The sequence below is a fragment of the Oncorhynchus tshawytscha genome, linkage group LG15, assembly GCF_018296145.1.
Source record: "Oncorhynchus tshawytscha isolate Ot180627B linkage group LG15, Otsh_v2.0, whole genome shotgun sequence".
Classification (NCBI taxonomy): Eukaryota; Metazoa; Chordata; class Actinopteri; order Salmoniformes; family Salmonidae; genus Oncorhynchus; species Oncorhynchus tshawytscha.
Window position 1 is genome coordinate 16211594 of NC_056443.1, and position 15963 is coordinate 16227556.

Below are 15963 nucleotides of genomic sequence, written 5' to 3' on the forward strand. Positions count from 1 at the left end.
CGTTTAATGAACAAAATAACCAACCTTTGATTTCATTCATTTGGATGTAACATAACTGAACTCAAAATATGCCATTCTATTGTTTTGAAAATAAATTGTATTAGTCTTAAAATGTTTCTTAGGGCCTGCCTAAACAAATTTAAAATGCATTTCTTTTTGACGGTGTATATTCACTGGATGTAATAAAATAGATGCCCACCCACATCTGCACATCAGTACTACCACTCATCACGTCATGCCGGCATTTGCACGGGAGGTATAAAAGGCTTATGCTGGCTAGAATATGGTATAAATGGACCTGTCTGTCAGGGGGTCATATAAACATTGCCCAATTTCTTTTACAGGCAAAATACCGTAAATCCTATGTGAAAGCAGTATTTCTCTCTCTCCCCCCTATCGTGCTTCCTTCTTGTAGTCCTGTGTGGTTTAGTTGGTAAGAGCATGGTTGTCGTTTCAATTCCTACAAGGATTATCACACATTCTTAAAAATGTACTTACTCCTTGTAAGTGGATTTGAGTAAAAGTAGCATATTCTTCTCTCTCGCATCTCTCCCTCCCCCTCTCTCTCTCTCCCTCCCTCCATCTCTCTCCCTCCCCCATCTCTCTCCCTCCCCCTCTCTCTCTCTCTCCCCCCCATCTCTCTCTCCCTCCCCATCTCTCTCCCTCCATCTCTCTCTGCAGGCCAGTCTATTCAATATGGAACATTTTTCTGGGATGCACAACTGGTACGCCTGCTCCCACGCCAGACCCACCTTCTGTAATGTGTGTAGAGAGGCCCTCTCCGGAGTCACCTCCCATGGACTGTCCTGCGAAGGTACACACACACACACACACACACACAGACACACACACCACCTTCTGTAATGTGTGTAGAGAGGCCCTCTCCAGAGTCACCTCCCATGGACTGTCCTGCGAAGGTACACACACACACACACAGACACCACCTTCTGTAATGTGTGTAGAGAGGCCCTCTCCGGAGTCACCTCCCATGGACTGTCCTGCGAAGGTACACACACACACACACACACACAGACACACACACCACCTTCTGTAATGTGTGTAGAGAGGCCCTCTCCGGAGTCACCTCCCATGGACTGTCCTGCGAAGGTACACACACACACACACACACAGACACCACCTTCTGTAATGTGTGTAGAGAGGCCCTCTCCGGAGTCACCTCCCATGGACTGTCCTGCGAAGGTACACACACACACACACACACACAGACACACACACCACCTTCTGTAATGTGTGTAGAGAGGCCCTCTCCGGAGTCACCTCCCATGGACTGTCCTGCGAAGGTACACACACACACACACACACAGACACACACACCACCTTCTGTAATGTGTGTAGAGAGGCCCTCTCCGGAGTCACCTCCCATGGACTGTCCTGCGAAGGTACACACACACACACACACACACACCCACCTTCTGTCATGTCTGTAGAGAGGCCCTCTCCGGAGTCACCTCCCATGGACTGTCCTGCGAAGGTACACACACACACACACACACACACACACACACACACACACACACACACACACACACACACACACACACCACCTTCTGTCATGTCTGTAGAGAGGCCCTCTCCAGACTCACCTCCCACGGACTGTCCTGCGAAGTAACACACACATACCCTCAAGCACACTATTTTCATTCATGCAACTTTACATCCACAGCTTTAATTCAAAGCAATGAAACAGGTTCAAATGTGTTTTTTGGTTTCTATACAAACACTCTCTCTCTCTCGCTTTGCCTCATTCTCTCTCCCTCCCTCCCTCCCCCAGTGTGTAAATTCAAAGCCCATAAGCGATGTGCGGTGCGCTCCACCAACACCTGTAAATGGACCACGCTGGCCTCCATAGGAAATGACATCATGGAGGACGACGAAGGGGTGGGTAACACAAAGTCTCTTTACACCGAAATGTCTTTTTCATTGACTTAGCAGCATCTTCTTGTGCTCATTTAAACACTGATCAAGTGAAACAACCTTGCTGGTCTAAGCTGCTGCCTCCACAATGTTAGCAGTGCAAGCGTGGGTTCGAATCATATCCACTGCTATTCTAGTACATCCTCTCTCCCTCTCCTCCTACCTTTCCTGTCAGTATTTCACTCACATTTCTAATTAATGTGGAATAATAGGAAAGAAGTGTGACTGTCGCACAGTAAGGCTTTAAAAAAGGAATGACAAGTCAAAGATAACTTACACGTGTACATATTCGATATGTGTTCACAGGTCTCCATGCCTCATCAGTGGTTAGAGGGGAACCTACCGGTCAGTGCGAAGTGTGTGGTGTGTGACAAGAACTGTGGCAGTGTCAGGAGACTGCAGGACTGGAGATGTCTATGGTGCAAGGCTATTGTGAGTCTATACACGCGCGCGCGCCCACACACACGCACACGCACACACAGTATCTGAACATCACTCTTCAAGCCAGAAAAACATCACACACTCCATCATAAGCTGTGGTGTCCAAAGTGATGCTACAGGATTCTGGGAAAGTGTTAGATCTAAAAGGTCATTGGATGAAATTGTCACCTTTCTAACATTCTAAATGCCACCCCTGATTCATGGTGTGTGTGTTCGTGTGTGTGTGTGTACAGGTGCACAGCAGCTGTAAGGAGCAGATGGGAAAGGCGTGTCCTCTGGGTCAATGTCGGGTGTCAATCATCCCTCCCACAACCCTCAATAGTATCGACTCTGACGGTGAGATACACACACCACACTTTCTCTCTCTATTTCTCATACCCGCACACACAAAAGAGGATGGAGGATTCGTTCAAACGCTATCTTCTTCTTCTTCTTGCTTTTCCTTACTGACTTTTCCTCCCTTTGGAAGTTGCTAGGAAAGGAAAAAGGCCAATTCTCAGAAACAATCCGGATGCCTCTGTAACGGAAATGTGTCTGAAGAGATAGCCTTGAATTGTACACAGTATACATCTTCTCTGCTCTATCTTGGTGTGTGCAGGTGACTGTGACTTTCTCCTCAGACCAATTGGCAGAACCCCCAGAATATGTTCTGGAAGTTAAGATAGGAGACATTGCTCCGTTTCTTGGGAAACTGCCAGTCACCTGCAAGAACCAACCCTATGAACCATGCCTATGTAGCTTTTTTGTGTAGCAGTATACAAGAGGACTGAAGGGACTTGTGGCAGACTTGTACTTTGCACGTTGTGTTTGTTGTAACCTCTCCAGGTAACTGATAATAAAGAGTGATTCATTTACTATTGACTTCAGGTGTCCCTGGTGTTGAATTTCCACCACACACCCCAAGAGTGAAGACAACCACACACCTACGACCCCAAACTAAACCCGTGTTTTTATCTTTCTCTTCAGGCTTTTGGAAGGCCACCTCTCCCTCCTGCACCTCTCCTCTCCTGGTGCTGTGTAACTCTAAGAGCGGAGACAACCAAGGGGTTAAGTTTCTAAGGAAATTCAAACAGCTGCTCAACCCTGCACAGGTCTTTGACTTGATGAACGGAGGACCACAGCTGGGGTAAGAGTGCGACATCTTGGCCGTGTTATAATGTATTTGATTGATAACCGTTAGATAACGCTTTACTTTAAGCCTGTTATAAGGCTTTATAACTTGGTATAAGCACGTATGAGCCTTTATAATCTCCATTGAAGGTTCATAATACTGGTATTTATTCAGGATCATTATGAGATGATATTAAGACATTAAAAGGAGGTTATACATGCCCATGACGTCTCTTAATGCATTATAACGGCATCAGGGACTACAGATGAAAGTTAGCTATCTAGCTAAATCTGGGGCAATAGCATGTAATACATAGTCCCTGACAGATAAACGACAGAAATTCCAAGTCATTATACCTGCTTTAAGTTAAGTATTATACCCTGATGAAGATAGCTTGTCTGTCGAAACGTTGGTTATTAGGTTATACAATTATTGAATCTGAGCTCCTAGAGTGTGCAGCTCTCCTTTTCTTTTTTGAAGTGAAGTATTACCAGTCTTTCTTGTTAATGTTGATCCTTTGTAACAATCTTTGACTATTGACTATGAGAGGTGCTCCACTGATTCCAGCTCTCTCCTTTCCTTTCTCCCACTATCCTCTGTTTCTCACCCTCTCTTTTCCAGTCTGCGTGTGTTCCAGAAGTTCGCTACGTTTCGTATCTTGGTGTGTGGCGGGGACGGTAGTGTTGGCTGGGTCCTGTCTGAACTGGATAAACTCAACCTGCACAAACAAGTAAATCTAGAAGAGAGACAGAGAGAGAAAGAGAGAGAGAGAGAGAGAGAGAGAGAGAGAGAGAGAGAGAGAGAAAATGTGGAAAGATGGAGAGCGCTAGATTCTGATCAGTAACAGTCTCTTCATATGTCTGTGTGTATATATATTGATCTCTGTTCTGTGTGTTTCACCACCCCACCTCCCCTCCAGTGTCAGCTAGGGGTCCTCCCTCTGGGTACAGGTAATGACCTAGCCAGGGTGCTGGGATGGGGAGGACTATGTGATGATGATGCTCAACTGCTACAGATCCTGGAGAAGCTGGAGAGAGCCACCACCAAGATGCTTGACAGGTAGGAGCGAGAGAGAGATGGGGGGGGCAGGAGAGAGGTAACTATTTTTATGTGCTAGAGCAAGATTTTGAGACTACATTGAATAAAGGGGCGCTAAAAGTCACATAGGCAATTACAGTGTAGTTATGAAAGGTATTTTTATGAAAGCCATTTACAACTAAAAGGTATTTGCTATCTGAAAGGTATTTGCTATCTGAAAGGTATTTAATATCTGAAAGGTATTTGCTATCTGAAAGGTATTTGCTATCTGAAAGGTATTTATTATCTGAAAGGTAATTATTATCTGATAGGTACAGTATTTATTATTTGAAAATAATTTACTATCTGAAAGGTAGTTATTATCTGAAAGGTATTGACTGTCTGAAAGGTATTTATTATCTGAAAGGTATTGACTGTCTGAAAGGTATTGACTGTCTGAAAGGTATTTATTATCTGAAAGGTATTTATTATCTGAAAGGTATTAATTATCTGAAAGGTATTGACTGTCTGAAAGGTATTGACTATCTGAAAGGTATTGACTGTCTGAAAGGTATTTATTATCTGAAAGGTATTGACTGTCTGAAAGGTATTTATTATCTGAAAGGTATTTATTATCTGAAAGGTATTGACTGTCTGAAAGGTAGTTATTATCTGAAAGGTATTGACTGTCTGAAAGGTAGTTATTATCTGAAAGGTATTGACTGTCTGAAAGGTATTTATTATCTGAAAGGTAGTTATTATCTGAAAGGTATTGACTATCTGAAAGGTATTTATTATCTGAAAGGTATTGACTATCTGAATGGTATTGACTGTCTGAAAGGTTTTTATTATCTGAAAGGTATTGACTGTCTGAAAGGTATTGACTATCTGAATGGTATTGACTGTCTGAAAGGTATTTATTATCTGAATGGTATTGACTATCTGAAAGGTATTTATTATCTGAAAGGTATTGACTATCTGAAAGGTATTTATTATCTGAAAGGTATTGACTATCTGAAAGGTATGTATTATCTGAATGGTATTTACTGTCTGAAAGGTATTTGCTATGATACTGGGACAGGATGTTGAGTCACAACTCATGAACATTTAACTGTAAGTGACATACAGAATATAAATCTGGACTTTCCAAGCCGTATCTTCTAAGACTGGATGAGCAACTTTCTCTATGGTTATCATACTAGAGAAGGATTAAGGTAAGCTGTTTAGTCTACCAAATAATCAGATAAATGATGAGGTCAATATGTTGAGTGAGTCAGAATAACTGTCAGTGTCATTTGTCCTGATTTCATGGGTTGATACACTGCGATTTCCTGGCATTTGACATCAGTGTCTGTTTGTGTTTTTGTTCTCAGGTGGAGTGTGATGACATACGAGCTGCCTACCAAACACTATCCCATGGTGAAGGAAGACGATTTTAGTCCCGACTCCCCCTTGCAGGTACGTAGAGCTCAGGTTTGAGCCAAAATGACACCACGTTTTTTTTAAATACACAAGCTTTATCATGAAACCGTCTGTTTTTCTTTGAGCCAAAATGACACCACAGTTTCTCACAATACACAAGCTTTTCCAGGAAACTGGTTGTTTCTTTAAGCCAAAATTACACCAGAGTGCTTCTAAATACACAGGCTTTATCATGAAACTGGTTGTTAATAAGTCAGTATTTGGACTATTTGTGTGAAATGCCCAATAATGTATGTGATATCATCAGAGAGGTATATTTTCTGGGTGACCATCAAGCTGTCCACTCAAAAAGAAGCTTCAAACTGCCTATAGTCTGGTTCAGGTTATCAGTCAACCTACCAGGGTATATACAGTACAAACAGAACAGGAACTAAATCATCCACGTGTATTGATCATATCTTTACTAATGATGAAGAAATCTGCTCTAAAGCAATATCCACACCCATTGGATGTAGTGATCATAATATAATAGCCATATCTAGAAAACAGTTCCAAAGACTGGACCTAAAATTGTGTATATGCGATCATACAAGGCAAACATACAGTAAATTGAGAAATCACGTAACTAAACTAAACATAAAGAAGAAGAAACTATACTATGGAGCAAAGATAAATGATATAAAGAATGATAGTGACAAGCTCTTGAGTAACTTAAATGAAATTCTAGGCAAAAATACTAACTCCGCTCCATCCTTTTTTTTTCATCCTTAATTGAGGCAGATGGCTTGTTCTTAACAGAACCCTTTGATATTGCCAAACACGTTAATTACTTTTTTGTTGACAAGATTAGCAAACTTAGACATGACATGAAAGCAACAAACGCTGAGCCTTCATATTCATGCATAACGGACAAAATAATGAAAGACAAGCATTGCAGTTCTGAGTTCCGCAAAGTGGGTGTGTAAGAAATTGTTGGTATCTATAAATAAGGACCAGCAACCTGGTACCGACAACCTGGATGCTTTAATGGAAGCCTCTCTAATGCAAATTCGGTTGAGTGTGGTGTACCGCAGGGCAGCTGGCTTGGGCCATTATTGTTGTCATTATTAGTGTCTATGTACGCTGATGACTCAACAGTATATACGTCAGCTAATACAGTAAAATTAATTAATTAATTAATGACCGCCAGTCAGTTTTAGAATGGGTAACTATATAGCAATAGGCTGGTGCTAAATATCCAAAAAACTAAACGCATAGATTTTTGGGACAAATCACTCGCTCAACCTTATACCTCATCAAGATCTATTATTGAATAATGTGGCAATTGAGCAAGTTGAGGAGACTAAACTGCTTGATTGCAAGCTGTCATGATCAAAACATATAGACTGAATGGTTGCTAAAATGGGAAGGTGTTGCTCTGCTTTCTTGACATCTCAGTCGACCAGACAGGTCCTATTGGCCCTAGTTTTGTCCGACCTGGACTACTGCCCAGTTGTGTGGTCATGTGCTGCAAAGAGGGACATAGGTAAATTAAAGTTGGTCCAGAACAGAGCAGCACAGATGTACCCTTAGATGTACACGGAGGCAAATGTCAGTAACATACATGTCAATCTCTCCTGGCTTAAAGTTGAGGAGAGATTGACTGCATCACTATTGGTCTTTGTACGAGGTGTTGATGTGTTGACGGTACCGAACTGTGTTCAAGCAGTTGACACACAGTTTGAACACTTATCAGTACAACACAAGTTATGCAATCAGGTCTTTTCACATTCCCCAGGTCCAGAAGAGAGGCTGGAAAACGCACAGTATTAAATAGAGCCATGACTACATGGAACTCTCTGCCACCCCAGGTTATTCAAACTAGCAATAAAACCATATTTCAAAAACTGATAAAAGAACACCTTACGGCATAACGGGGTCTGTGAAGAAACACATCCATTTTGATATATTTTGTATTGTAATTTGCACTGTATTATGTAGGTGGGTGGCCTTGCACAAATCCTTGGCTTGTGTGAGCCAGAATGGCTTGTGTGAGCCACAAGGCAGGAGCCATCTCCTGTTTCTGAAGCGTGAGGCAAAGGCAGCATTCTGTATTATTATGTACAGTGCCTTCGGAGATTATTCAAACCCCTTGACTTTTTCCACATTTTGTTACGTTACAGCCTTATTATAAAATGGGTTAAAGAAAACAATTTCCTCAGCAATCTTCACACAATACCCCATAATGACAAAGCGAAAACAGGTTTTTAGACATTTTTGTTAATTTATTAAAAACAAAAAACAGAAATACCTTATTTACCTAAGTGTTCAGACCCTTTGCTATGAGACTCGGAATTGAGCTCAGGTGCATCATCCTGTTTCCATTGATCATCCTTGAGGTGTTTCTACAACTTGATTGGTGTCCACCTGTGGTAAATTCAATTGATTGGACATGATTTGGGAAGGCACATGCCTGTCTATATATGGTCCCACAGTTGATAGTGCATGTCAGAGCAAAAACCAAGCCATGCGGTCGAAGGAATTGTCCGTAGAGCTCCGAGACAGGATTGTGTGGAGGCACAGATCTGGGGAAGGGTACCAAAACATTTCTGCAGCATTGAAGGTCCCCAAGAACATAGTGGCCTCCATAATTCTTAAATGGAACCACCAAGAATTTTCATAAAGCTGACCGCCCGGCCAAACTGACCAATCGCGGGAGAAGGGCCTTGGTCAGGGAGGTGACCAAGAACCCGATGGTCACTCTGACAGAGCTCTAGAGCTCTTCTGTTGAGATGGGAGAACCATCTCTGCAGCAATCCACCGACCAGGCCTTTATGGAGTGGCCAGACGGAAGCCACTCTTCAGTAAAAGGCACATGACAGCCCACTTGGAGTTTGCCAAAAAGGCACCTAAAGAATCTAAGAACAATAGAAACAAGATTTTCTGGTCTAATGAAACCAAGACTGGCCTGAATGCCAAGTGTCACATCTGGAGGAAACCTGGCACCATCCCTACGTTAGAGCATGGTGGTGGCAGCATCATGCTGTGGGGACTGGGAAACTAGTCAGGATCGAGGCAATGATGAATGGAGCAAAGTACAGAGAGATCCTTGATGAAAATCTGCTCCAGAGTGCTCAGGACCTCAGACTGGGGTGAAGGTTCACCTTACAACAGGACAATGACCCTAAGCACACAGCCAAGACAATGCAGGAGTGGCTTCGGGGGACAAGTCTCTGAATGTCCTTGAGTGGTCCAGCCAGAGCCCGGACTTGAACACGATCGAACATCCCTGGAGAGACCTGAAAATACCTGTGCAGTGATTCTCCCCGTCCAACCTGACAGAGCTTAAGAGGAGCTACAGAGAAGAATGGGAAAAACTGCCCAAATATAATTCCAAGCTTGTAGCATCATACCTAAGAAGACTCGAGACTGTAATCGCTGCCAAAGATGCTTCAAGAAAGTACTGAGTAAAGGGACTAAACTCTTTGAATACTTATGTGATATTGTTTTGCTTTGTCATTATGGGGTATTCTGTGTAGATTGATGAGGGGAAAAAACGATTTAATGCATTTTAGAATAAGGCTGTAACCTAGCAATGTGGAAAAAGTCAAGGGGTCTGAATACTTTCCGAAGGCACTGTATATTATGTTCTTAAATTATGTATTTTATTTGTTGTGTTTTGTTTCCTGTTTGAACCCCAGGAAGAGTAGCCAATGCCTTGGAGAGTCTAATTGGGGATTCCAATAAATACTACTACAAACACTACTACTCTCTGAGCCTAAATTAAGCCACAGTTTCTCTAAATGCACAGGATGTATCATGAAACTGTTTTTTCCTCTCCTCTCAGGTTCATATCACTCAGTTTGCATAGGACTCACGTTTGAGCTGAAGTACCGACACAATTTCTCAAAATACACAGGCTTTTACATTTAACTGGTTGTTAATCTCTGAGCCAAAATGACACCACAGTTTCTCACAATGCACAGGCTTTTTTAATGAAACTGTCATACCTCTCCCCTCAGGTTCACATCACTCAGTATGCAGACTCTGTGGCCTCCCACCTCACCAAGATCCTGGACTCTGACAAACATACGGACGTCATATCCTCTGCCAAGTACGTGTGATGCATGCTGGGATAGCCCAGTCCTCCAGATGTGATGGGGGGGTGGAGGAGGGATATGGGTAGGTAAGGAGGAAGGATGAGCGGGAGGGAGAGAGGGAGAGATTGAGAGTGAAGGGAGGGTGGGATCATGTCTGAATGTCATAGGGATGTCTGGAGTGAAGGAGGAGGGAGTAAATCAGAGAGGGGGGAGTGTCTCTGAAGAGGGAGGGAATGGGGAAGGCTAATAGAGAGAGGAGATAGGAAGGGTGTGTCTGTGTGTCTCTCTGTATTGATTTTCTCCTCTGCCAAGGGCACTGCTCAGTCCCTCTGCCAGCTGGGTACTTACACAAGATTAAACCTTACTTAGTACACTACTTGGGGGACATTTGAAGAGCATTAGACTAGAGACAATACTTAGGGGGCCTCCTTAGCACTGTAGAGCGTACTACCTAGGGGACATCGTCCGTGCAATAGGGAATGGCATGTCTGCTCTATGCTTATACTGTGTACGTATCTCTCTCACCTGAAATGTGAAGTACAGTATGGTTTATTGACTTTACATACATAATACAGGAATGGAGAAATATATTTCACACTCGTATCTCTCGCTCTCTTCCTCTCTCTCTTCCTCCATCCCACTCACCCCCCTCTCTCTTTCTCTCTCTTTCTCCACCCCTCTCCATCTCTCTCTCTCTCTCTCCATCCCACTCACCCGCTCTCCTTCCCTGTCTCCATCCCTCTCTCCTGCAGGTTTTTGTGTGGAACGGTAAATGATTTTGTAGCGGAGGTGGGGAGAGCATACGAGAGAGCTACAGAGAACAAGGAGGAGGCAGACGCTATGGCCAAGAAGGTGTGTGTGTGTGCATGCATGTGTGTTTCTGTGTGCATAAGTGTGTGTGTCTTACGTAACAGGTTGTATAATGCGGATAACAAGTGGGCAGAGAGGGGTGGGTAGTGGTAGAGGAGCATCTAGAAAATGTAAAAGTTTGAGGTTTCATTCCAAATGGCACCCTATTCACTTTATAGTACTCTACTTTTGACCAGACCTGTATGAGTCCTGGTCAAAAGTAGTGCACTGCATAGAGAAAAGGGCTCCATTTGGGACGTAGACAGATGCATTCTCTCCTCTGTAACTGTCTGGAAGCAAAGTGTAATATGCAGTATGTTTAACCCTGAATATTTTTAAATGTCCATATTTTTAAACGATCCTGGTTCTACAATATTTACATAAAGTATCTATTGTGTTTTATTTTTATATATATAGAGTATAGAGTATAGTACAGAGTGTAGAGTTCATCCAAATTGAGAAGCTGGACAGCCTGGTGAAGGGTTTGGGTTAGTGTTTATCTCTCCCTCAGTGTGCCCTGTTGAATGAGAAACTGGACAGTCTGGTGAAGGCTCTGAGTGAGGAGGCTGATGCCCAGGTGGTCCCAGCCGGCAGTGTGCCACCCCAGGATGGGGACCAGGAGAGGGGTACAGACACTACCGGAGGGGAACCCCGGCCCCCATACAGGTTAGGGTTGAGGTCAATTCACATTTACCTCACTCAATGGAGGAAATTATTTGAAATTAATATTACAAATTTTAAAAAACGTATTAAATAAATAGCTTATCTTTTTCAGTTGGATGGATTGCCTTTTTTCAATTATTGAATTGAAATTTCATTTTACTTTCTGAATTGACTTACTTGAATTGGAATTGTCTCCAAACCTGCCATAGGTCCAGAGAACAGCTGATGCTGAGAGCTAACAGTCTGAAGAAAGCACTAAGACAGATAATAGAACAGGCTGAGAAAGGTACAACACACACACACACACATAAACACATATATAGAAACATACATACATTATATATACAAAATTATGTGGATACCCCTTCAAATTAGTAGATTTGGCTATTTCAGCCACACCTGTTGCTGACAGGTGTATAAAATAAAGCACACCGCCATGCAATCTCCATAGACAAACATTGGCAGTAGAATGGCCTTACTGAAGACCTCAGTGACTTAAACATGTCAATGTCATAGGTTGGCACCTTTCCAACAAGTCAGTTTGTCAAATGTATGCCCTGCTGGAGCTGCCCCGGTCAACTGTATGTGCTGTTACTGTGAAGTGGAAACGTCTAGGAGTAACAGCGACTCAGCTGCAAAGTGGTAGGCCACACAAGCTCACAGAACGGGGCCACTGAGTGCTGAAGCACGTAGCGCGTAAAAGTAGTCTGTCTTCGGTTGCAACATCACTACTGAGTTCCAAACTGCCTCTGGAACCTCAGCACAATAACTGTTTGTCGGGAGCTTCATGAAAAGGGTTTCCATGGCCGAGCAGCTGCACACAAGCCTAAGATCACCATGCGCAATGCCAAGCATCGGCTGCAGTTGTATAAAACTCACCACCATTGGACTCTGGAGCAGTGGAAACGCATTTTCTTTGGTGATGAATCATGCTTCACCATCTGGCAGTCCGGACGAACGAATCTGGGCTTGGTTGATGCCAGGAGAACTCTACCTGCCCGAATGCATAGTGCCAACTGTAAAGTTTGGTGGAGGAGGAATAATGGTCTGGGGCTGTTTTTCATGGTTCGGGCTAGGTCCCTTAGTTCCAGTGAAGGGACATTTTAACGCTACAGCATACAATGACATTCTAGACGATTCTGTGCTTCCAACATTGTGGCAACAGTTTTGGGAAGGCCCTTTCCTGTTTCAGCATGACAATGCCCCCATGCACAAAGAGAGGTCCACACAGAAATAGTTTGGAAGAACTTGACTGGCCTGCACAGAGCCCTGACCTCATCCGCATCGAACACCTTTGGGATGAATTGGAACGCCAACTGTGAGCCAGGCCTAATCGCCCAACATCAGTGCCTGACCTCACTAATGCTCATGTGGCTGAATGGAAATAAGTCCACGCAGCAATAGTCCAACATCTAGTGGAAAGCATTCCCAGAAGAGTGGAGGCTCATTATAGCAGCAAAAGGGGTACCAGCTCCATATTAATGCCCATGATTTTGTAATTAAATGTCAAACGAGAAGGTGTCCACATACTTTTGGTCATGTGGTGTATAATGAATAGATATATACAGTTGAAGTCGGACGTTTACATACACCTAGGTTGGAGTCATTAAAACTTGTTTTTCAACCACTCCACAAATTTCTTGTTAACATCTACTTTGTGCATGACACAAGTAATTTTTCCAACAATTGTTTACAGACAGATTATTTCACTTATAATTAATTGTATCACAATTGCAGTATGTCAGACGTTTACATACACTAAGTTGACTGTGCCTTTAAACAGCTTGGAAAATTCCACAAAGTATGTCATGGCTTTAGAAGCTTCTGATAGGCTAATTGACATCATTTGAGTCAATTGGAGGTGTACCTGTGGATGTATTTCAAGGCCTACCTTCAATCTCAGTGCCTCTTTGCTTGACATCATGGGAAAATCAAAATAAATCAGCTAAGACCTCAGAAAAAAAATTGTAGACCTCCACAAGTCTGGTTCATCCTTGGGAGCAATTTCCAAATGCCTGAAGGTACCATGTTCATCTGTACAAACAATAGTACGCAAGTATAAACACCATGTGACCACGCAGCCGTCTTACCGCTCAGGAAGGAGATGCGTTCTGTCTCCTTGAGATTAACGTACTTTGGTTCGAAAAGTGCAAATCAATCCCAAAACAACAGCAAAGGACCTTGTGAAGATGCTGGAGGAAACAGGTACAAAGTATCTATATCCACAGTAAAATGAGTCCTAAATGGACATAACCTAAAAGGTCGCTCAGCAAGGAAGAAGCCACTGCTCCAAAACCGCCATAAAAAAGCCAGACTACGGTTTGCAACTGCACATGGGGACAAAGATTGTACATTTTGGAGAAATGTCCTCTGGTCTGATGAAACAAAAATAGAACTGTTTGGCCATAATGACCATTATTATGTTTGGAGGAAAAAGTGGGAGGCTTGCAAGCTGAAGAACACCTTCCCAACCGTGAAGCACGTGGGTGGCAGCATCATGTTGTGGGGGTGCTTTGCTGCAGGAGGGGCTGGTGCACTTCACAAAATAGATGACATCATGAGGGAGGAAAATTATGTGGATATATTGAAGCAACATCTCAAGACATCAGTCAGGAAGTTAAAGCTTGGTTGCAAATGGGTCTTCCAAATGGACAATGACCCCAAGCATACTTCCAAAGTTGTGGCAAAATGGCTTAAGGACAACAAAGTCAAGGTATTGGAGTGGCCTTCACAAAGCCCTGACCTCAATCCCATAGAAAATTTGTGGGCAGAACTGAAAAAGCGTGTGTGAACAAGGAGTCCTACAAACCTGACTCAGTTACACCAGGTCTGTCAGGGGGAATGGGATAAAATTCATCCAACTTATTGTGGAAGGCTACCCAAAACGTTTTACCCAAGTTAAACAATTTAAAGGCAATGCTACCAAATACTAATTGAGTGTATGTAAACGTCTAACCCATTGGGAATGTGATGAAAGAAATAAAAGCTGAAATAAATCATTCACTCAACTATTATTCTGACATTTCACATTCTTAAAATAAAGTGATATTCCTAACTGACCTGAAACGGGGAATATTTAATAGGCTTAAATGTCAGGAATTGTGAAAACAGAGTTTAATGTATTTGGCTTAGGTGTATGTAAACTTCCGACTTCAACTGTACACTGTGACACACACACACATACAGAAGCGCTAATGTACTGCAGACGCCCACATAAAATCTCACATATACTGCTCTCTCAATCTTTCTCTCCCCCACTCTCTCCCTCTTTCTCACTCCCTTCTCTCTCTCTCTAGTGGTGGATGAACAGAATAAACACACTCATCTCCAACGCATGTCTTCCTCCTCCTCCATCAAGAGAGAGAACAGTGAGGAACTGAAAGAGGCAGAGCCACGTGAGTTACTACAGACACACGCTCACACACATGAACACACACACACACACACTTTGAATCCTAAATTTGCCCAGGTTTGAATCCTACTCTAGATGCACTCTGACTTCTAATTGCAGTCAACAATAATAATATTAATATTATTACATGTTTGGGCCACAGTACTGAGAGGGAGGGCCTTGTAAATGTTTCAATTGAAATCAGATAAGATAATAAGTCAAATCACACTTCCCGGTCCATTTACCCATTATGCCTCTCTCAGGTCACGTCAGTTTAAGCCCCTCTTCCTCCTCCTCCACAATTGTCCTGGAGAAACCAGAGAGTCTCAGCCCTCCGTCTTTCAACGAAGAGTAAGTAGTGTGTGTTTAAAAAAAAAAAAAAATCTAGAAATGACATAAAATACCTCGATGCAAGTTTGATTGAATTTAGCACAGTTCACAATCAATCCGTCTTTGTTGATACAATATTACAGTGAGTGGTTTTACAGTACTTACAGAAAAACAAGAAGCATATAGGCTACTTATTAGTGCACAATACAACTCAAGAATTGATATTGGAGAGTATTTATGTTCCTTATGCTGTGTTTACCTCTGCAGTCAGTGCTCAGAGAAGTGTGTAATGAACAACTACTTTGGGATCGGTCTGGATGCTAAGATCTCCCTGGAGTTCAACAACAAGAGAGATGAACATCCCAAGAAATGCAGGTACACAGTAAATATCCTCTTATTCAAATACAAACTTTATTGATACATACACTGTGTATTGCAATATCGTGTACAATTTGCACCATGGCAATGAAAGGTAAATGGAAGTTGAAATTAGAATGTTTCTTCAATGGTTAAATGTTTTAGCACATCCTTCTTTCTTTCTGCAGTAGTCGTACTAAGAACAAGTTGTGGTATGGAGTGATGGGCACCAAGGAACTGGTACATAAGACATACAAGAATCTGGAACAACGAGTACTGTTGGAAGTAAGGTCACACAGTTGTTGTCTGACAAAATAATACAAATAATTCTGCGTCTTTTTCTGACGCTGTGGTGTAGTTATCTGTAA

At 42.6% G+C, this 15963-nt stretch overlaps 1 protein-coding gene across 7 annotated transcripts in view; it reads left to right on the top strand.

Moving 5' to 3' along the window:
- si:dkey-172j4.3 (diacylglycerol kinase delta) overlaps positions 1 to 15963 on the top strand; it is a 109304-nt gene that overhangs the window by 66696 nt on the left and 26645 nt on the right. For 6 of the 7 annotated variants that reach the window (XM_042298183.1, XM_042298190.1, XM_042298189.1 and 3 more), the window contains 16 exons: positions 682 to 814; positions 1793 to 1899; positions 2242 to 2367; positions 2610 to 2712; positions 3343 to 3502; positions 4109 to 4217; positions 4407 to 4546; positions 5878 to 5962; positions 9928 to 10019; positions 10758 to 10857; positions 11366 to 11520; positions 11727 to 11803; positions 14814 to 14912; positions 15172 to 15259; positions 15506 to 15613; positions 15784 to 15880. In XM_042298183.1, coding sequence (XP_042154117.1) covers positions 682 to 814; positions 1793 to 1899; positions 2242 to 2367; positions 2610 to 2712; positions 3343 to 3502; positions 4109 to 4217; positions 4407 to 4546; positions 5878 to 5962; positions 9928 to 10019; positions 10758 to 10857; positions 11366 to 11520; positions 11727 to 11803; positions 14814 to 14912; positions 15172 to 15259; positions 15506 to 15613; positions 15784 to 15880 — 1779 coding nt within the window. The remainder of the gene's footprint in view (positions 1 to 681; positions 815 to 1792; positions 1900 to 2241; positions 2368 to 2609; positions 2713 to 3342; positions 3503 to 4108; positions 4218 to 4406; positions 4547 to 5877; positions 5963 to 9927; positions 10020 to 10757; positions 10858 to 11365; positions 11521 to 11726; positions 11804 to 14813; positions 14913 to 15171; positions 15260 to 15505; positions 15614 to 15783; positions 15881 to 15963) is intronic. The other variant, XM_042298186.1, reaches the window with a different exon arrangement.